The following is a 22800-nucleotide window of genomic DNA, read 5'->3' as shown; positions in this document are numbered from 1 at the left end:
CCAGAAAGATGAATACACTTTCCTATAAACAGCATGCAACATGTTAGCAAGACGTGTATACCTAAATAGAAGCAACCTTCCTTTCTCCCACCCTTCACTTCATTCATTCAGCTGTCCTTTATACATAGTGGGCTCTGTTCCATGCTGAGACAATTATTTAGGCCTTGATCCTGAAACTCAGTCTGCATGAGCGGAACACAGTACCCACTGAAAACCACTCTGAAATCACAGGTTCACCTGCATAAATCCAGGTGGAGGAATAGGACCTAAAGTTTCCCCCATTTATGTGTGTCTGTCATAAAGCAAAAGGAAAGAAAAATATTTTAAAAAGAAAATGAGACTGTAATACCACAAAAATTGACAGGGATTGAAGAAGCATGGAGCATGTGTAGTAAAAACCCTGTGTTTGTTTCTTTTGAGAGGTTTTTTAATACTGATTAGATTTCAAGACATCTTCTTAAATTAAGGCAGTAGTGGGCAACCTGAATCCCACTGGGGTTCTATATGTGGCCCATGAGATATTTTGTTTACTGTTGCCCATGCACAGGCTTGCCAGATTTTGCTGGTTTTTGTCCACATAGTTTTTTCCCCCCTACTGGTATAGGTTAAACCTCTCTAGTCCAGCATCCTCAGGACCTGACCGATGCTGAATAAGAGAATATGCCAGACCACAGGAGGTCAATGTTGTCCAGCACCACGACCAACATTTCTACTACTTACTGGCCTCTTAGAAGACATTTAGGGGTAAATTACAGCTAAATAATATCACAGAACATTGACAGCCAAGGCACATGGCTGTAAGCAAACAGGAAACTTAGCCACACCCACACCCAACATCCAGCTAACTAAAATCATGATTATATATGCTGCCAGGTGAGAGCGTGTTGAACTAGAGAGGTTCAACCTGTATTACAATAGTGACATGCTTAAAGCAAGGGCACATGAAGTGAGGTGCACACAACACAGAGCCATGTGCTCCCCCTGCATCCAATCAAAGTGCAACTATGGGTCAACTTGCACACCCTACTAAATATAGGTATGAAACTGCAATTAGCAATCCTAGCATAAGTAAGGAGACCATCTTGGTTACAACAATCTTGCAGCCCACGGAGATAAAGGAAGGCCACTCATGCAGCCCGCTCACTAGCGTAGTATTTCTAAATGACCTGGATGCTTTTGAATACGCAGAAATGCCCTTTACTGAACTAAGGGCTAGTTTCCAGTACAGGTTAGATCCATGCTGAAATGGTTCTCTGGCAATAGATTTAACAAGTCTAGTAAAGACCCACTATATACATCTCTGTTCAGTCTCATGTTGATGCCGGTGCTCAGCATAATGAGATGAGGGAAATGGAGTCAACAGGAGAGTTTTTCTGTTGACAATCCCTAGCCCCAGTGTGGACCCTGCAGTAAGTAGTTCTAAGCTATGTAGATTTGAGTTATGCTACAAATGTAATTCAAACTGCTTAGCTTAGATCAACATGTACTCGTAGAGCAGACCTGCCCTTAGTCTAATTCAAGCAACAACTAGCACAATATCAATATCAAGGCGCCCGTCAAGGTTAGTGATGTTTCCTGAAGATTGTCTACCTTACCACAAAGCTTTAAGTTCCACAAACATTAGCAACACTAGAGGCAAGTCTGCACTGTGAGGCAAAATTGACCTAAGTCATGCAACTTCAGCTACATGAATACCATAGGTAGAATTAACCTACCTTGAGTAGAGTTACCTTGAGGTCCCTTACCCATCTCATTCCCTTGGAGTACCAGAGTCCACAAGAGAGTCAATGATGGTCGATTTAGTGGATCTTCACTAAACCTGCTCTATCAACCCCAGATCAAGTGTCACAGTGCACGTGTAGAAGAGACCTAGGCGACCCAGAACAGACAGGACGCTATCTGATTAGGTCAGGTAACCCAGCTCAGAGCAAGACTAATCATACATGTCAGTGCACCTAAGGCTCCCAGGGTGGTGAACAAAACAGTGTAACTCAACATACATTAGTAATATTTTCCAATCCTAGACTGAACAAAGAAAGCAGTCCTGCAGCACCTTAAAGACTAACAATACTATTTATTAGGTGATGAGCTGTCATAGAAAAGACCCACTTCTTCAGAGCTGAATTTCTCTCATTAATTCTCCAGATCTGAAGAACTGGAATTTTCCCACGAAAGCTCATCACCTAATAAATAATACTGTTAGTCCTTAAGGTGCTGCAAGACTGCCTTCTTTGTTTCATGAAGACACAAACTAACACAGAGAACTCTGAGACTATCCTAGACTGAGTTTGCCATTATTCCTGCTGGCATGCATGGAGTTTCTCTCTGAAATTACACCAGTGGCCTTCTGCACACCTTTGCCACATTGAATCAGTTTCACTGCTTATGACAGGGTGGCTATCATTCTGGTTCATGCCCCAAGTCACTTTAAGGAGTATTGTCAAGCCTGCATAAGCAACCTGGACACAGGGTGTCCCCACGCAATTACATAAAGTTGGAAGTATCAGCATAACAAACATAGTTCAGCTTTCAACACTGCCTAGGGCAGAGAGCCAGTTAATAGGTGCTTCCAGAAAGCACCACGTGCCCCAGCCCATGGTCATAAGAAAAATGACATAGCACAGTCCTCACTATCTTGCACCAAATCACCCACACACTGACATTGCTTAAACCCACACCTCATTAACAGCCCCAATGGGCACAACACTCTCCTTTCTTCTCCCTCCAGTGCAGCGAGCACTCTACCCCAGCATTCCCTTCCCACTTGGCACAGTCCTCTCAGCCTCAGCTGATGATCTGAGGCCCTCTTGTCCCTGCAACCCCCTCCACGGCTGGCAGGCACAGCCTTTCCAACCCTCCAACTCAGCTGTGCCCCCCCAGCCTTGGTTAACAGGCACAGTCCTCCATTGTTCCCCCAATGCCCTCCTAACAACCTGGCACAACCTAGTTATCCCTCTCCTGCTCTACTTCTCCCCCCAGCCCCAGCTGACAGACACAGCCCCTCCAGCTCCCCTCCCCCCCAGCTCCAACTGACAGACACAGCCCCCCTCAGCTCCCCTCCCCCCAGCTCCAACTGACAGACACAGCTCCCCTCAGCTCCAACTGACAGATACAGCTCCCCTCCCGAGCTGCAACTGACAGACACAGCCCCCCTCAGCTCCCCTCCGCCCAGCTGCAACTGACAGACACACCTCCCCCCTCAGCTCCCCTCCGCCCAGCGCAACTGACAGACACAGCCCCCCCTCAGCTCCCCTCCGCCCAGCTGCAACTGACAGACACACCTCCCCCCTCAGCTCCCCTCCGCCCATCCCCAGCTGACAGACACTACCCCCCCCCAGTCCCCCGCCCGCTCTCACCTGCCACCCAGGAAGCTCCTGCCCAGCTCTGCCAGCTCGCCCGGCGCCTCGGCCCGGCTAAGGGTGGCGCTGCCCTGGGCGCTCCAGGGCAGAGGATCCTCCGGGCCCAGGAGGGCTGGGTAGTCCCGCAGGAGGGAGCCCAGGACACCCCGGGCCGCCTCTGAGGGCAACGCCATGGCCGCGCTGGGAACTGTACGGCACGCCACTACGGGCGCGTCAGCCGCCTGGCCTGGAGCGGGGCGCGCCACGCGCCGGCGGGGGAGGGGGCGGAGCGAGGCGCCAACCGCCGGAGAGGGCGAGGTCTGCCGAGGGGCGGTACCACTGGGGCCTGGGGTAGGGAGGCGAAGGGGGCGGGTCGCGCACCCAGCAGCTGCTGGCACGAGGCGGCCCGGCGCTCAATGGCTGTCCGCCCGGCGTGCACCCCCGAGGCGTGGCCGCTCCCAGCCCCTGCGCCGGGTGCCTCAGTTGGGAACGTAACACATAGGCTGACCCCTGCACCGCTTTCGTTACCAGTACAGCAGTGGCCCAGGCGCGCCCCGGGGACGGACCCACCCCAGGGATCTTTCCTCTGCTTGGCCCTGGTCAGTTTCTCCCTCAGACAAACTACAGGGGACAAAGGGATTTCTTGTAAACGCCTCACCGATTTCCTTACCAGCTTCAGCCGCCGGATGCTTTTCCCTTGGACAACTCCTGTCCTCCAGCACAGCCCCTAGGAGTGGGTCAAACTGCTCATGGGAAAGCTGGCTGGCCACCTGCCCACTTGGGCTCCTGCCTACCCCTGCCCTGTCCACAGCTGCCGGAGTTATGCTCCAGCAGCTCCCGTATTCCCTTGACATTCCTTTCACCCCTAGGCCATTGCCCACAAGCTGCGAGTTCTAGGGCCTGCGCTCTGGTGCTGACCTGTTACCTGAGCAATCTGTTGCTGCACAGTAGGGGTGGAAGGCCAGCGTCAGACACCGTGTGAACATTCTCAGCTCAGGATCCAGGACAAGATTCCTTTATGACCTCCTGACTCTAAAATAAGACTCTCCCCCTGGCCCCTGAGGATACTGAAGCATGGAAGAGTGGCCATTGCCCCGATAGGCAGATGTTACCCCACTATAGTGCAAGGCTGGATGCAGAGAACCATTCACCCTCCCCTGTAACACACTACAACAAGGACAGTACATCCATCAGGTCACAGGCACAGAACTGACTCATAGTTAAGAAGGGAAGTTAAGACATGGCCGGGTGAACTAAATAGGATTGGCTCAGAGGGCACATAGTTTTGTGCTTTACAGCAGAGGTGCTGGAACAATTTTTGGAGTGGGGATGCTGAGAGCCATTGAACCAAACTGTAGTCCCTGTATTATAATGGAAACCAATTCAAGCCATGAGGTGCTGCAGCGCTCCTAGTTCCAGCACCTATGGGTAAAAGGCAGCACAGGTATTTTTTAATCTAGGCTTAGTCATTGGCACAGTAGGCATCAGAGGAACATTTCAGGCCCTAATGTTCCTATCCCAACTTTGGCTTCCATTTCCATGGAGATGATAAACATTGGCTTTAACATCACTTATGTTCAAAGATAGAGCAGGTTCCTTTCCCCAAGTGATTCTTATCACAAGGGATATCTGCCATCTCTTCAAGGAAATAAGGTACCTTACCCCTGCTCCACAGCCTTACATGTCCGTTAAACTTTAAGCACAAGTTCCATTAAATTTAATGGAGCTAGTCAACATATAAACATAAGCATGTGCATAAATCTTCACAGGACTGGGACTTGAGTAACTCAGCCCTATATATTCCATTCATGATCCCTTTCATCCTCTATATTGCCATGCTTCTGCCATCTGTCTTCAGGTTTAATTGTATCCTCTCCCCCAGGCTGTCTAGAGGAGTGGGCAAGGCCTGGGGCAACTCCCCTGCCTGCAGGCTCAGCCCCTACCATACCTCCTTACCCACTCCCTGAATAACCAGGCTGAGGATTAGCTGGGACAGGGTAAGGTGCTGGCATCAGCAATAGGGTTCACTAATCTTGGGTCTACCTCACTGCAGCCAGCGGGAGCAACAGTGCTCCACTGCACTCTCCCAGCTCACTGAGCCCCGCTTCTGCATGGGAAGCAACGAGCCGAGGCCTCTTCCTGCTGCCATAGAGAAGTAGGGCTCATTGGGCTGGCAGGGCATGTTGTGGAAGAGGGGAGCATGTTGTCGCTCCTGCTGCCTGCATGGTGAGTGCAGGGGAAGGGCAGGCTGAGAGGGGACATCACCCTGCTGCAGCCACTGCACACTAGCATGCCCTGCCCCAGGTAATCCTTCCCCCTCCCATCCACGGGACAGCTGGGGTTGCTGCTGCAAGGCCACGAAAGCACAGTGCGGCTGCCTCAGTTCATCCTATGGAAGGACAGCTTTGCCTCTTCCCTGCTACGTCGATAAGGGTAGTGTGACGAAAAGGCAGAACGCTTTAAACCTACTCCAAAATCCTATTAAGTAATCTGACAAAAGGGGCAGGAGCAGATCTGCTTTATAACAATCATTTCAAACTTATTTTTTAAAAATTCAGAATTTGAACAAAAAAGGAGGAAAATGTGTTACTCATTCAGGAATGTTTTTTTTTTTTAAATCGGCTCCTGAAGTGCTCAATTTTTTTTTCCAGTTTGGAAGTATTTTTGCAAAAATATTTGATTGGGGGGGACGACCTAATTTATTGGATAGGAAAGATAACTATTTGTTTACTATATAAATTAGTTGACCTATATAGCCTAGAGATGGGAAACACCTATTATTTTACAAAGTGCCAGACAATCTATTTCTTTAGTTATCCAGTTATCTCTCTAGTCTAATTTTCAGTGCCCCAGCAGATGGGCCTTTCAGCACTTCTCTTGGAGTCTCCTGCACAATCTAACAGCTGTTAGAAAGTCTACCAGCAGCCTCGTTGCTGAAATCTCTCTCTTTATAATTTAAAATCCTGAATCCTAATTATATCCTCTCCTTCCAGACCCCAGAAAAGGCAACATGTCATCTCTGCCCATCATAGCCATCTTCATACTTCATAGCTGGAGCTGACGCTAGTAACAGTTTTACTTTCTTGTTGGGCCAAGCACCAGGTTGCAAAACTGCCTTGCGCAACTCTACAGTTAAAAGCAAAACAACCAAAACCCCAGCCACTTCAAGCAACAGACACTCACAAAAGCAGAAGCAAAACTTTAGAAAGAGCATAACAGATAGCTCTAAGATGAACGTAGCCAGCAAAACAAAGTATTGAACAGTGCTGTGTTATGTTTGACCTAGCAAGGAGCCAGGAATATTGAGGTCACTGAATCACAAGCTGTCATAAGCCAATGTTCCAACCATCCACAGACTTCTAATTATTAATTTACAGCAGGGGAAACCTGGATTGTAATTTAACTACTCCACTTTTAGATGACACTTGCCATGGCTTAGAGCTTTTCATACAACTGACTATGTTTGGGGTGCTATGTAGCAGAGGGTTCAATATTTCCTACAGACTCCTTGCCTCTATTTTTTAAAACTGAGAGTTAAGCACGGATATTTCAGCTTTATTTTAAAAAATCCGAACACTATTTGTCTACTTAGCCACAGTCACCTTGAAAGTTGTGAAGTATCCAGAGCACAAGCTCCTCTCCTGCCAGACTAAGCATAATTAAAATCCAACTGGGCCAGTATTTTGCTCTGATAGACATGAAGAACAAATTCATACAATTATTTCTGTCCAAGAACCGTTGAAATACTAACTTTGCACCAGAGCAACATTTCCCAAACTATGTTCTGCAAAATACTGGTGTGTTGCACAATGTGAATAGGTGTTCCGTGAAAAAATGTTAATGATAGAGATTTTTTTTCTTCTAAAGTATTAAATATTAAAGGTGTCTATCAAAAATACTAAGGTTTTTGAATAATATTTAGATTGTAGGTATATTAATATTTGTAACATTCATAACAGTAGTCATTATGCAACTTGTACTGAAACAATCAGAGTCAATTCAATTGTTTCAGCATGAATCGCATTCAGAGAAATCTTGTGATGCTGCACCAACTCTCCAGCACTGTTCCTAATGTCAAGTGGACTTGCAATCAAAAGATCCACAAACATTCTTCCATTAAAAAAAAACAAAACTGTAAAATGTTACTTATTTTTATTTTCCAGTAGTTTTTAACATTTATAAATATTTTTCCATACTTTTTTTTGTTTTGCATTTCTTTTTCATAAAAATGTATTTTACGCTTTAAGGAAGGACAGTTTTTTTTGCCCCTGAATCATACTGTCCTTTCTATTTGTGTACAAAAGAACAACACTACCTACCCTTCTTTTGATTATTACATTGTTTTATTTTTGGTTGGTACAAAATTTTTAACTTTTATACTTAATTATGGGGTTGCTAACCATCCTCCTGTCACAAGAATGTTAGTTGTGCATTCAGATGATTTTCTCTTATTACTTTTTGTTCTTTGTAAAATAAAAGACATCTTAAAAACCCCAAGTCCTTTAAATCAACTTCTGAGCATTGTGTGCAGCAATTTCTCAGTATTAAATCCTTCCCCCTCTCCCTATCAGCATGTACACCTTCCATCAACATATTCCAAGCCCAAAAGTATTGTGTGACTAAATTAGACTGGGAAATGCTGCCCTGGAGGGATTTTAAAAAATATTCAATAGATTCTCTGCTCATCAATGTCTAACTGTACAATAACTAATTAATCCACTATGTATTTCAAACACTTGGTAGCTTCAAGGCATATTCCAAAAAAAATTAAGTGACTTAACCCATTGTTACACCAAATTGCTATTTTGGAGGATGAAGGAACAAGAAGCCAGTGCTGGAAAGCCAGGGTAGAGAGAGTGCAGTACCCTGCAGCACCCCATTTCCTAACTATGGAAACATGAGAGTTTCTTTACATAGCAATTTGTAAAGTGTGAAGTCAGCCACCCTGAGGAGTCTCCAACAAAACAGGAAAAATGGTCTTCACAATTTTCATTTAAAATTCAGCCAAATCAGAACCACAGGAAGCTAAAGCAAAGAAAAAGCTATCCTATAGCAAACACAACTTGTGCTCTGTTGGCTTATACTGATTGGCTTTTCCCACATCCCACCTGGAAAAGTAAGAGAACAGCTAACTAAAGGCCACAAACTGGCTCCCCATGACTATGTTAACCTGTCAGAATTCACAATTTGCCCACCCTTCCCCACTTTGATTTTTCTGCAATGCGGAAAGTCTCCCTTCAGCCTCATTAATAACAATCGTTTCAAAGACAGTTAAAAGAGATTGAGGAAACCCTACTAAATGTGACCATCAAATTGAGTGTTTTTTTTATATAGCAACCTTTATTCAATAGGAACCTAACCGGCTTTACCAGTGTATATATATAGAAATCACTTAATCCACCATTAAATTGCAGCCACCTCTGGGTTGGAACATGGTAGTTGTTAAAAGGCAGATAGCACCCCCACATCATTTAGAACAAGAATATTGGACCAAATCCTCAGAGGGAGTAAAATAAAAATTGAGGATTGTGTCCAATTAAACCAGCTTTAGAAATACATCCCATTGTTACCAGTTTCTCTGTGATTATGCTGGGTGTTGTTGACTCCATTATGGAACTCTGCTGGTGTAGCACTTCTGGCTGACTACAAATTAAGTCTGTTCAGCAGTAATGAGAACTCTGTGATTTCAGTACTGCTGCATGTAGTTGTCATGTATTAAATCCATGAGTCTTTTTCTTCCTCCAAAACAGTCTTCCTGGATATTTCTATTCAACACAGTTCAAATCACCGTTTCTTCACCATCCAATCAAAAAAGTTAATACAAATTAACATATTTTTGAAGACAAGAAGTATCTTTGGAAACATAACAAGGAGAGGGTCTTTACGTTAAAGCCTTGTGCATTGTTAAACATGGGTAACTCACAAGGGAGTTTGCAAGTTTCTTTGAAAACACAAAGGGTTCCTAAGCAAGAGACAGGTAACATTATAATCTTTACCACAGGCTTTAAATTACATGGTTCAGGGCTTAGTTCTTCAAGGATTCAAGCTCTCCAAGCTCCTACTAATGAGGGTTTAGAGCTATCCTTGACTCAATGCGGGCTGAACTTCTTTAGGGCTATTCTTGACACAATGGCAGGCTGAACTTCTCTAGTCCAGCCTTTGAGCACCTGACTGATGCCAAACCGAGAATTTGCGGAACGATAGGTCAATATTGTCTAGCAGCATCACCAACACTTCCACAGCTTACTGGGCTCTTAGAAGACATTTTGGAGCTAAATTACAGGTAAATAACAGCACAGAACGCTCAGAACTGGTGGCTGTAAACAATTTTTATGGGATCCCAAGAAACTTGGCCACACCCATGACAAGTAGACATCCAGCTAACTAAAATTGTGCCGGACCATGGGTATTACTGGACCAGAGAGTGCTGAGAAAAGACCATTAGCAACTAAAATCCCATTTCTGCAAACTGTTCCACATATGCAAAGCCTTCTACCACCACAGAGCTCACGTTCTTCCTACTCTCTGGGCCCAGGAAAATGAAAGTGGGTTCTTGGGAATTTTCTGTCATCTTGAGCTCCAGATGAACCACCTTTGGAAAAAGTTTTACAGTTTGAATCTGGTGATTTCCTTGTCAATTCTGTCAAAATGCAGAGGAAAGTCCTCTTTGGATTAGAGATTCTAATTTGTCCCCATCTCTAGTTACTCTGGCTGAGAGAACAAGTTCTAGTCCTACATAGTGAACATGTTGCAATCATAGGAGAGTTTATTTGCTTTTTATTTCATTTCTGAATCCTGAAACCCAGAAGAGAATGATCTAGGAAGTAAATTTCAATCCTGAGAGGTTATCAAGTGGGTTAAATTAAAACACTTCAGGTAATTCGGCACACTAGAACTGCCCTCCAGCAGTAACCTTACACATTCTTTTAAGAGCAAAGGTTATTCAGATATAAACAATAGCTTTCACGTTAACCTGCTCACAACCATTTCAGTTACATCTTTGTCTTCTGCATTACATTTATCTTCCCATTCAGAGATCAAGACCCTTCAGATAGAATGATCACCCATCCCTAATCTAATCACGTCAGTTACCCAATCAGGAGCTCATATTCCTGTACCTCCACTAATATAATATATACCATCATGTGCCAGCAATGTTCTTCTGCTATGCATATTGGACAGACTGGACAATCACTTTGCAAAGAATGAATGGACACAAGTCAGACATTAGGAATCTGAATACACAAACTTTCCAGTGAGCACTTCCATGGAGCAGACCATAGCATTGAAAAGACCTGAAAATCTGCAACCTAAAACAAAGAGACTTTAACACAAGATTACAAATGGAGACATGTGAACTGGAGTTTATTCTCAAGTTCAACACTTTGCACTTAGGTTTCAATAGAGATAACAATTACCTTATGCATTACAAGGACAGTTTCCACATCTTTGATAGTCGTGGTGATCTCAGACAAACCACTTAATAGACACTGCAAAAAGTAATTCTGTTCCCCACCCTTTGCCCTCCCCCTTTCTGTCCTATGTAGCTGATTTGTCCGTTTTCATTTAATTTTTCTATCTATCTTTCTGTTAAATTCCTCTATTGCCAGTTTACTTTCACCAGAATTTCCAAATCTGAAGTGGGTCTGTCCTGCAGAAGCTCATCACTTAATTAATTCTGTTAGTCTTTAAATAAGTGCTATGACTGCCTTTTTTTTTTGTGAAGATAAGACTAACATGGCTCTCTCTCTGCTACTATTCATCCATCCCTGGTTTCCTCAAAGTCCAGATTCTGATACACTGACTGCTCCCAAGCCTGTTCATTTCATTCTCTGCCTGTCTGCCTTACATCATTTACTATTGCTGTCTTACACAGGAGCCAAACGAAGTCTAAGCACAGCTCTTCTCCCCCTCCATCCTCGTCTTTTCCAAAATAGATTTAAATGTCACAAAAATACCTTTTTAAAAAAAGGTGTAATCAATATATACAAGTAATCCTCCCTATGAGTTCTACCCAAGGAAAGTAATGCAGAGGTAGAAGAGATCCATTTTAGAAGCTATAGGTCCTCCGTAACTTGAGAGATCTGACTTTTTCATAATAAGATCCACGGGCATGAGCTATACAAAGCTTACCTGAATGTTAGCGATGGATCTCCAAGGACCTCTCCATTCAAAAATTCTCCCCATATTTCATGTTTTTAGTAAAAGCCAGAATGCCCTTCATCCTGTTTTAAATATCTACTCAAAATCCCCAGTTCCCTCATTGTTCGCAACACCTCATTCTAGGAGGCAATTGCCAGGGACAGCTTGACATGCAAGTCTCCCTGCATTCACAAGAGGATAGCGAAGATAACTACGTCAGCAAACACTTTGTTTCCTTCCCCTGACATGAAGAACTGCTTTGTGTTTCTCGAAACCTTTACCTTTCACTAGCAGAAGTTGGTTCAGTGCAAGGTATTACTTCACCTGTCTTGTCTCCAGGGGTGCTGGAAAAATTTTTCATAGTTGGGGGTGCTGAGAGTTATTGAACTGAACTATAAACCCCTTATACAATGGGATGCAGTAATATCCCCAGAAAACCCAAATTCTGTCACCTATGCCTGTCTTTTATACCCTGGAAACAACAGCCATAAGACAGCAAACATGCTATTTTAGTTAGTGTGCTGCCCTCTGCAGGGCCATTTCCATTTGGCAGCAATCCAGGACTAAGCCCTGCCATTATGCTCATAGGACCAAAGACAGACCTGGAACATTAATTTAATGCCTGCCTTTGTAAAGTCAGGCACTTGGGGTTTGAACAAGCTATTACTGATACATTTTAAAAAGCAAAATTGAATAAAACCACCTGCCAAATTACAAATGAGCAACTTGATCCTGAGAGGCCAGTGAGAGTGGTGGCACTCTGCAGTTTGAATGGGCACAGCACCTTGCAAAATCAGGCCCCAAGAAAAAGGGGGAGAGGGGGAAAGACTGTATACAGTTAGCCAGAGGTTATAAAAAAAATGTAATTTTGGAAATGTTCTCAAGCATTGTTCAAAAGCAAAGAGGAGTGGTTAGCTGCCAAGGTGATATGATTCCACATTTTTGGGGCCACCACAGTTCACACATATCACAGGAAAGACACCATCAGACTGCTGTGTTCCAGACTAGCACATTACAGTCGGATCATTTAAAACCAATGTGTATTTTCATTTTAGCTCAATTAGAATGCTGCTCAATGAGAAAGCTCAGAAGAGCAGAGAAGATTACAATAGCCAGTTCTACACTAAACAAGAAATATACTTAAGACATGTAACTCCAGCTATCAGAATTGCGTGGATGGAGTCGATGTGCCTTAAGTGAAATTTCTGCCATGGCCCCACTGTGGTAGATTGACAGGAGAAACTGTCTTGTCAACTTCTTTTACTCCTTGCAACTGCGAAGAGTACCAGAATCAATGGGAGCACCTAGTGTTAGATTTAGCACACTCCAACAAGATACACTAAATCAAATCCCGGAAGATCGACCTCTGGATCATCAACCTTTCCATAAGTATAGCCACGCCTGATGAGTTCTCCCTCCATGGAGCATAACAAAGGTTTAATTTTTATGGGCTTGGGGAAAAAAAAAAGTTGAAAACTTAATTTTAAGACCTGAAAAGAAACTATCCCACGTGAATGCCCTCTTATTTCATGAAGATTAAATGTTTATAGACAAAAACAACACTTTTTGCAAGAGACAGGTTTTAAGAGCACGATGTTATGCCTTGTTTGGGTTCTGTGGTTTAGAACATGCACATAAAACAGATGTTGAGAACAGCAGGATGCTCCAGCATGGTTGTTCCCAACTTTTTCAACATTCAGGCCCCCAATCACCCTCCCCAGACCATTCATGGACCATCATCAAAGTCAGTTCTAGTTGCTATGTACACTTCATTAAAATCAAAAGGAAACTACAATGTAGGTTTTTGGACAGCAATCAATAACATTATTGGAAAATATTTAATTTTAAAATAATTGATTGTAACTTTGCAATTTATTTAAAATTTATTTTCTATTATCATTTTTATTTCTCTTATTTTTTTTCACAGACCCCCTGCAATACCTTTGTGGACCCCAGGCTGGGAATCACTGCTCTAGTGGAACTGGCAGTAGCTTATCATTTTTCTACTGTCAGTGAATCATGCAACAAGTTGCTGTGTGGTTATTTCATGCTTCAAGGTAGTTCTCAGTTCCAAAATACACAAGTGCAAACATCTCCTCTTTATAAGCTATGGTATAAATCCCACTAATGTATTTATAAACATTTATTCACACAAAGATTTATTTGACCCTGTCTACTTTTGCATCTTTGTTCCACAGAACATTTTAAAATGTTGATGGCCTCCTGCTTTTGAACTCAGTTAACTAGTGATAAGAGAAGCCTTTGGGGTTCATTAGATCAACAGTTAAAAATGTAGGAAACCATGATGGTTCTTTATGTATGATGAGGCTGAAGTTCTCTACTGTACTTCTCAGAGGTGCATGCAACTCCTAGGAACTTTTCTAATTTATAGCAGCTTTTCCAGGCTGCATACCAGCTGCTCAGAATTCCTTCCCTTATGTGCACCTTGTACTTTTCCAGCATATTCCTATACCAGGGACATTAAGAGGATAACACAAGACTGCACATGCCCACAATACATTCTTTTTTACCAATGAGAATACTCCTTGGGACTTGCTCTTGTCTTTTATGCTCCTAGAGTAGCACAAAAGAGGCAAGGCTGGGGGGGGGGGGAGAGGGGGTAAGAATTTGGCCCCTAGAGGGGTATTAAAAGGAGTGTCATATGAAGACACTGACATAACTGTTCACTTTACTCAGCACTGGTGAGGCCTCAGCTGGAGTATTTTGTCTAGTGCAGGGCATCACACTTTAAGCAGTGAAACAGGTTACCAAGGGAAGTTGTGGAATCCCCATCCTTAGGGGCTTTTATGAATAGATTAGAAGACAGACCCCTCTCAGGGATGGTTTAGATATATTTAAAGCTGCCTCGGCATGGGAGAGTTGGATGACATAACTCCAGTTCCCTTCTAGGCCTGTATTTCTCTCATTCTATGATGCTCACTGCCATACCCTCATTTTCATACAAATCTCTGGACAACATTTTCCTCATAGAGTATGAAATTACAGCTTTGAAGTGATCACTGCTGCTCCATTCCTATGGCAGGTTATGATATATTATTCCCCATTTTTGACAGTGCATTATTAAAAGACGCAAACAAACCTCTCTCTCAAAGACTTGCTTTAGGGTTACAATAGGACACTTATTTTAATCGGTGACAAGTATCAGAGAGGGAGCCGTGTTAGTCTGTAGCTTTGAGAACAACAAGAAGTCTTGTGGCACTTTACAGACTAACAGATATTTTGGAGCATAAGCTTTCGTGGGCAAAGACCCGCTTCATCAGATGCATGAGTGGGGGGGTGGTTTCAGAGGGGTTTTTAAAGAGTGGGGTCCCAGTAAAAGGGAGGGCCAGAGCTGACAAGGTCTATTCAGCAAGGTGGAAATGGCCCAGTATCAATAGTACTTATCAAAAGAGGAAAAAACAAGTTAGATCAGACAGGGGCATGTGAGCCTTTGTCACATCCCTGGGCGTTAATATCTCCCCATTAGACTCTGACAAAGGCTCACGTCCCTGTCTGATCTGACTTGCTTTTTCCTCTTTTGATAAGTAGTATTGATACTGGGCCATTTCCACCTTGCTGAATAGACTTTGTCAGCTCTGGCCCCCCCTCTTACTGGGACCCCACTCTTTAAAGACCCCTCTGAAACTGCCCCCCCCCCACTCATGCATCTGATGAAGCAGGCCTTTGCCCACAAAAGCTTATACTCCAAAACACGTTAGTCTATAAGGTGCCTCAAGACTTCTTGTTGTTATCTTAATCGTTTCTTGTATCTCTAACAAAAGCTACTAGAGAATGATACAAAGGGAGAGTTAAGGCTCTGTTTCTGCAACATCAAGATAATTCTTGTATGTACATTTCCTGACTTATCCTTCTTCCCCTCCATGTACTGGATGAATGAACTCCAGTTAAAATATTAAAGGAGTCAGAAGCATACAGTTTGTCAGAACTGGTCTCCTAGGGGGATATTTTTAGTATGCGTATTTGTGTGACTAACAATTAAGTTTCTACAAAGATCCAAGAGGTTTCACTTTTCTAAGGCAAACTTTGAATAATCAGTGGTATTTTTAAAATGTACTGAGAAGAAAACAAAATTTTATACAATGTGTAATTTTAATAGGTGTTATGTGAACATTATACAAAGTATGCAGCTAGAGCTGCCATTTTGTCCTTAGGCTTTTTTGGGTTGGGTCTCCCTCCAGGTCTCCTGCCTTTTCCTCTTCCTCGACCCTGCCTTTTTCCTTGTCCTCCACGGTGCATTGGGTGCCTCATGGCTGCATGCTTAAGCTCCACGAGGTCCTGGAACACAGGGTCACAGAACACACAGCCTGAGTGCTGTGTCTCGTCACCAGGGAGGGGAGACTTAGCTTTATTAAAATCCACGTCCACGAGGGCCGCATCACATGACTCGCAGGTCTCTGGCGACACTCGCACTTTGTGGGCATTCTCAAAGAAGTGCACAATCACATTGCATTTGTTGCAGGCCATCTTCCACTTGGGACCAGATGTTGGGTCTAGCACCAGCACTCCGTTCTCACATTCCACACACTGCCCGATTCCAAGCATGCTAAGCGAGTGCTGGCATGTTGGGTGAGTGCATTCGTTACAGCCCATCCCTACAGAAAGAAAGAAAACCACATTGACAGAAACTTCCCATATTCTGTTTTTACAGGAAATGCTGTGGAGGTTTAAACAGAGCTAAATGTACTCTATTTACTCTGACAAACCTAATCACAATACCGTGGGTTAAGGATTGAGTGTCAGTCTGAACTCAATCTTCTTAGCTCAGAAGTCTGTAAGTGGAAATGAGGAAAATTCAGTGGTTTTGGAGTAACAGCACCACTCCACCGTCTTCACCAAAAAAAAATCATCCAATGATATAAAATTGGGTTCAAGACTTATGTAGGTAAGACCCTTTTCCAATCAACCCACTACTATTCTAGTGTTTGCTGGAGAACAGCTCCATGAAAGTCAACGGTGGAGTGTACAGTGCCAGCGAATCATAGCTAAGGCAGAACTGAAGTGGGACATGCAAAAATGCTTGCTTCACATGGCACTGTGATCACTCTGAAGAGTTTTTACTGCCACCATATAATGAAGAGTAATGTAAAAAAAATTATAATGAAAATGCACTATGTCACACTGAAAACAGATTTAACAATGTCCACCTGTTGCCTCATACAGAGATTGTAAGCTGTTTGGAGCAGGGAACCACCTTTTTTGGGTGTGTATCTATTATCATAGCAGGATGGAGCCCTGCTCCACAGCTGAGGCCTCTAAGGCTTTTTATCATCATGAACAAGAAACATAATAGTAATAATAATAATAAAATGGTATTTTAGTTACAAGTCTCTCTCTCAGTTCCCAGACTAAATGCACCTCTGAACCCTTCCTGTTTCTCACTGAATGTACTCCTCTTTCAGGTATGAGGCTTTCCCTACATTTAAAAAAATATATATATGTATCACACGATTCCTCTCCTCTCAGACCTGATCCCTGGGCTGTAGTCCCTTGTGTACCAAAATCACAATTACCTCTGAAAGACTAAGTTCAATACCTGCATTTCCCTTCCCTCCAGAAGCTACAACTAGTTGTGCCTAGGGACCAGAGAGCCTTTGCAGAAAAAAAGTATTGTTTATTTAGAACCAAATATTTCAGAGAAAAAGATCTTAGGCTACCAGCCAAATCTACAGACGTACCTATCTTTCCCTTAAATTTACCATGGACCTAAGCCCACAAAAGGCCCCAGTTGTTTCAAATAATCCAGCAAGATTTACCTGTATCAGCCTGTGCTCTCCAGGGACAGCTCATTAACAGCTTTTCCCTCCCTCTCCAGAGGATCTTTTTCATCTAGACCCATTTTGCTTCCTTTTTGCCTGCTTTCACAATAACCTCATAATAAGCTAATACATTCCTATAGGATGGCCTGATAATCATTATGTAACTATATTATTTATCTCACTGTTCAAGTCATACACAAAAAACCATAAAATTATTACACAGAGGCTCCACTTTTGCCACAATCAGATTAATATGCTGAGTTTCATCAGTTTGAAAGCTATCCTCATCAAAATGTTCAGTAAGATGCATTGTATAGATGGATAACCTGGATGTGTAGAGAGGCAGACAATTGATTTATAAAAGCCAATATAGTTGTCCATCCAATGCTCAGCGCATCCACCTCATAAGCTGAAAAAGTAATACGATACGGCAAATGACACTACAGAAGTTTTCATATTAGTAGACATCCCACTCTAGATTAGGAGTGTTTAGAAAAAGGCTCTGTTTTTAATATAACTTGTCAAATATTTGACTGATAAATATAATATTTTTCAAATAAATTATTCACTTTGGAGAGCTCCTGCAAATATTTTGCCAAACACGAGCTTATGAAAATTTTCAAAAACGGTAAAAAATAAAATTTAAAAATTAGAGGCACGCTAATAATCACCCAAATTTAAACGTTAATTAATAAAAGGAATTTTAAAATTAGTTAATTGCCTATTTTCCCCTGAATATAGCATACTGCTTCACCAGCTCTAGCAAGTACCGTCTCTCAGAGAAGGAAATTCACAGCAAGTTTCAAGAAAATTTTAACATCTGAATTAAACCCTTGAAGGCAAAGATTTAATCATGTAAACCCTGTTAATTTCTTAAGTATAGGAAAAGCCAGACATGTGATGAAAAAAAAATAGCATGTTTCTACACAACAGATCTATTTCTGTGCAACTTTAAGTCATAGCCAATTATTTCACTGATGAACAATTAAGAATTCTTTTAATACAGAGAGCCAATAAAGCTGTTGAATAACAAATTGGTTTATACTGTTCCTCCTGAATCAGTAACTGAACTAAGATCCAAATGGACAAATCCAGACTTGTTAGTGATGAAGGGGCAGAGAGAACCACAGCTTGTTTTCAGAAACTTGGTTAGAAAAAAACCCTTTTTCAGTTCTGAACTCTTTGTATTTCATATGGAGCCTCTGGGAGGCAACAGTTATAGACACTTAAGATTTGGTTCTGAAATTGTTTTGCTGAATAGAGCAGCACTTTAACTTGCACCACTGACTAGAAATCTTCTAAAAGTGCACCACAAAAGACCAAATGAATAATTGATTTTAAAATTGTTGCAATATGATTTATCAGTCTAGCTCTCAATGGAAGTTCTACCTTTTTTCATGTCCCTGAAAGGTGGATGGTTGTAACAGTACGGACACAGAGGATAGCTCTTTCCTCTCGACCCAGAAGACCACAGCACCAATTCGAAGTCATCCAGGGGGCAACGTAGCTCTTTATAAAGTTTGATAGTGCCATTCTGGGGAAGGCTGTACGTTTCGTCACAGTGAGAACAGTGTAGACGGCTTGGCTTAGCCTGGAAACAGGATAAGAATTTCCAAACAAACAATGAATCAGGTTCAAAACCTCCAGCAAATCCAGTAGTGATATCTTGGCTGCTCTGTGGGAGAATTCCCTTTGGGCTTTTTGAGAAGCTTAATTTTATTTTACAGAGGAGATGCATTTGAGACAATGTACAGACGAACTAAAAAATTATTAAGACAAAAGATAGTTTTAACCACTGATCTTCAGCAAGTAACTTATGAAGTACACACACCGACTCCAGATTACCTTACCTGGATGTACTTCATAAAACGATGGCATTTGCCACAGCGAGAAAGAGGTTTGCCTGTGGCAGCTAATGGTGAAAAAGACACTTCCATCAATTCGTCCATCCCTGTGGAAAACAAATTGCACAGATGTTGCAACCCTACTGCAACTTTTTTCAGTGTGAAAGTTGCTCATCTCTGTGCACAAAGTCTGAGAAAGCAGTCTGTTGGCTCAGAAGCAGACAACTTGTTCAGTGACAAAAATGTATCTGTACACTCTGTTTTCATAAGTGTGTGCCCTAAAATATCTTCAACAAGAGCTGCCATGAGCATGCATAAGACACAAAAGCTGCATACTTCAGCCAGTTATAGTGTTTGCTTCTGAATAGTTACTACCATGTATCCAGATGATAGACAGCAAGTGACACTGTGTGCGCACTTATTGTGATGGAATGTAGTCAGCCAGCTTCCAGCTGGAGTACCACAGTCCTAGCACACCCCACCCCAAGAAGGAAGTGTGCTGAGAGGAAAAGAGCATTGAAAGGCTAGTAGAAGGAGCTGTCCAGTTCCTGGCTGGGAGTAGGACCAGAGGGGCAAAGCAAGTTGCTGCTCCCTGGCATTAGGAATGTGAGGTATGGCCACAATTCATTTTTTGGCTGTCTTTTGCTTAGCTGGGTTTGCAGGGAGAAAAAGGATCTAAGAACATCAACCCTGGGAGAAAGGTGGAGCTACAGGGCCCAGGAAACAAGCAGCAACAAATAGAATTGTGAAGTATGTGGCTGCTATTATTGGGTCCCTGGGCTGGAATCCAGAGCAGTGGGTGGCTCTGGGTTCCCCAGTGGCTGCAGGTAATGTGACCTTAACCCCAACAAGGGTATGGAGTGTACTTGGGAGCCTGAATAAAGGGATGAGTGCAAAGAGCCCAGAACTGGGGCTGAAGACCCTAGGTGATGGCAGACAGTTTATTTATGGGACTCTAATACCCTGGAAAGGGGTTATTTGGACTTGGTGATTTGGCCAAAAGGCCAAGCCACAGAAGACCGAGCCATGTTGGCCTGCAGGGGCACTGGGGCAGGAAAAGGACAGTGATACTGCACCTGATGCTCATAGGGCACTCACCTAGGGAGTACCTATTACAGCTATTAATTCAAGTGCTCTGTGCGTCTTCCTAAAAGACAGTCCTAACCCCTAGAACAAGGGTCAGCAACCAAAATAGCAAGAAGAGCTTTTTTTTTTTTTTCAAATTTGGTAAAAACTCAATAATTCAAGAGCTGAAATACATGTGAATATGAGACGGTCCTTAATAAATAATGTCAAACAATACATTTTGTAACCCGTATTTTGGGGGAGGGATAGCTCAATGGGTAAAGCACTGACCTTATAAACCCAGGGTTGTGAGCTCAGTTCTTGAGGGGGCCTTTCAAGGGTCTGGGACAGATTAGATTAAAAAAAAAAAAAAATCTGCAAGAGATGGTGGGAGTTCCTGCTGTGAGTGCAGGAGAATGGACATGATGACCCTTCAAGGTCCCTTCCAGTTCTATGATATATAAAAACAGTGCACACACAATGATTTGGAATGTGATACATGTTTACTGCCGGATGTTCACAAACTTTTTGCATATTCTATTTCCTCCCATCTTACAGGAGTTGTGTTTTTACTACTATCTTCTTGACTTTCACTCCCAAACCCACTTTAATTATGCCAATTTCATTTCATGTTTAATTTCAGTTTTCTTTCTTAGAATGCATGTTGCCCTTCGTAGCAGGAATGTTGTAACCTTCCTTTTCAAAATCAAGACTATTAGCAACACTATCAAAACACAGCTGCAGTATCATATTCCCTCAATGCACTGCACATATTAAAGGGGGAGTTATCCAACATTTTGAGATCATATATTGTTTGCTATTTAGATACGAAATGTTCATTATTGAGCTTTTAGATGTTCACCATTTATTGAAAATAATCAAGAGGGTTATTTGTTTGTTTGTTTTAAACTTTGCAATTGTAGCGCAGGGAGCCACAAAGAAGTTTTAAAGAGCTGCAGGTTGCAGACCTAGGAGGTCTCCTAATCAACAAGTAGCCAGAGTTGGAGAACTTCAGGAGTGAAGAAGCCTTACCTGCAATAGAATCAACGAAGTAGTGAAACTTTCTTTTGAAGATATCAAGGGTGTGCTCCAGAACCTGGTGATAGTTGGCTTTGCCTTGAGCTATCAAGTTGAGTTGCTTCTCTACTGCACTGCGGATTGTCGGAAGCACCAGCTCTGCATCTAACAGAAAATCAGAGAGACAACGGGGAAGCAGCAATGCAACAAGAAAGATTGGACAACAACATGAGTGAGAAGGCGGGGAGGGGGACAGTGAAACTGACCATCCACAAAAAGCTGGTAAATGAACAAAGAAAGCAAACCGAAAAAAAAACACAGTTATAAATAATGTTAGACATAATAAGTACATTATTTTCAGACAAATGTGATTTGAAATTGGTAGAAACCTCTACATCTTGTCCCTAGAGATGCAGTCATGCTTTTCCTCTCTCCCAGAGGGAGAAGTGGCAGCTTTCTCCAGATATCACAGCAGTTCAATGTGTGGTGCGGGGGGCATGGTGGCACTGCGTACAGCCTAAATCCTCTACTTCCACAACAAGAATGAGCTCTGTAGTCAGGGATAGTGAATGATACTTAAAATCTCTTGGTGTCCAGAGCTGGAGAGGAACATAGTTAAATGAAAAGAAGATGACAGAAGATAAAACATCATTAACTTACCTATTTTGTAATAACCATGAACCAGAACAATGCCAAGGTTTGTAGGTTTTAGTCTGCGACCACTCTCCACTGTGACGTAGTTCCGCTGGCAGATGTTGTTAATGTGAACTGGGATACTTGCATCAGTTCCTGTTACCCACAAACACAACATTTTTCCTGAACACAAATTACAACTTTATATTCAATTATTCTAGTCTTTCTTTCCCTTCCCTAGTCTGTAAGTCAGGCATTAGCTCTTTCCTCATGGTTCAGGCATAAGCTAACATCCATTTCTCCCAACTTTTCCACATCATTCTCCCTTTTTCAGCTATTTCTTCCCTCTTTGTTTAATAACTCATATGTTCTTTTCAAACTTGCAGGAATGGCTTTTCAGTTACAAGAACTCCATAACACCTATTGTAATCATTTTGCTGCTTCCTGGGATACTGTTATTATGGCAGCAGATTCCACAAACTGTATATTATCAGCAGATATAGAATGAAACTCTACTAAGGGGAATAAATAGGCTTCTTAAGAAGCACCAGAGGTATTCAGTTTGCTATACTTAGGAAGCAATCTGGGTAAAATAAATAAATATTGTAATGCTGAAATGTATAGGCTACATTAAGATACCAGAGCCAATATGCACAAAACATGCTGTAAAGGCAGGAAGTCAGTCTCTGGATGGAGGCAGCACATATAATCTCTAGCTGAGAAGTAACACTACTGAGTTATGCAACGAATACTGTCTGGTGCTGGCTGGCCATAAGAACAGAGAACATGAGATGGGCTGAGGACAGGAAAAAAACAGGGAGAAATGTACAGGCAGATTCTTGAAGGTCACCGAAAAGATGCCAAGGGCTGTGTGATTTGACAGGAACCATAAGTCATCACCACACATATTTAGAAGAACACTAAAAAGCCATTCCTGACAAAGAATCTTCAAAAGAGCAATTCCTTGCCCTCTGGGAGGAGTAT

The 22800-nt window shown here is 42.6% G+C and overlaps 2 protein-coding genes across 7 annotated transcripts in view; both read right to left on the bottom strand.

Moving 5' to 3' along the window:
* The window catches only part of PPM1F (protein phosphatase, Mg2+/Mn2+ dependent 1F), a 54518-nt gene extending 40587 nt beyond the window's left edge, over positions 1-13931 (bottom strand). For 3 of the 4 annotated variants that reach the window (XR_012648017.1, XM_075012762.1, XM_075012764.1), the window contains exon 1: positions 3357-3566. Coding sequence is in view for 3 of the 4 variants with exons in the window: in XM_075012762.1 (XP_074868863.1) it covers positions 3357-3532 (176 nt within the window). In the remaining variant the exon portion in view is untranslated. Of the gene's footprint in view, positions 1-3356; positions 3567-11761 lie in introns of those variants that run through there. The other variant, XM_075012763.1, reaches the window with a different exon arrangement.
* A 1639-nt stretch (positions 13932-15570) lies between these two features.
* TOP3B (DNA topoisomerase III beta) overlaps positions 15571-22800 on the bottom strand; it is a 30594-nt gene continuing 23364 nt past the window's right edge. For 2 of the 3 annotated variants that reach the window (XM_075012748.1, XM_075012749.1), the window contains 5 exons: positions 21844-21972; positions 21199-21348; positions 19108-19208; positions 18647-18848; positions 15571-16093 (listed from right to left, as the gene is read on the bottom strand). In XM_075012748.1, coding sequence (XP_074868849.1) covers positions 15612-16093; positions 18647-18848; positions 19108-19208; positions 21199-21348; positions 21844-21972 — 1064 coding nt within the window. In that variant the 3' untranslated portion in view covers positions 15571-15611. Of the gene's footprint in view, positions 16094-18646; positions 18849-19107; positions 19209-21198; positions 21349-21843; positions 21973-22800 lie in introns of those variants that run through there. The other variant, XM_075012750.1, reaches the window with a different exon arrangement.

The sequence above is a fragment of the Carettochelys insculpta genome, chromosome 18 (assembly GCF_033958435.1).
Source record: "Carettochelys insculpta isolate YL-2023 chromosome 18, ASM3395843v1, whole genome shotgun sequence".
NCBI classification, from domain to species: domain Eukaryota; kingdom Metazoa; phylum Chordata; order Testudines; family Carettochelyidae; genus Carettochelys; species Carettochelys insculpta.
This window is presented reverse-complemented; position numbering and strand designations above follow the sequence as displayed.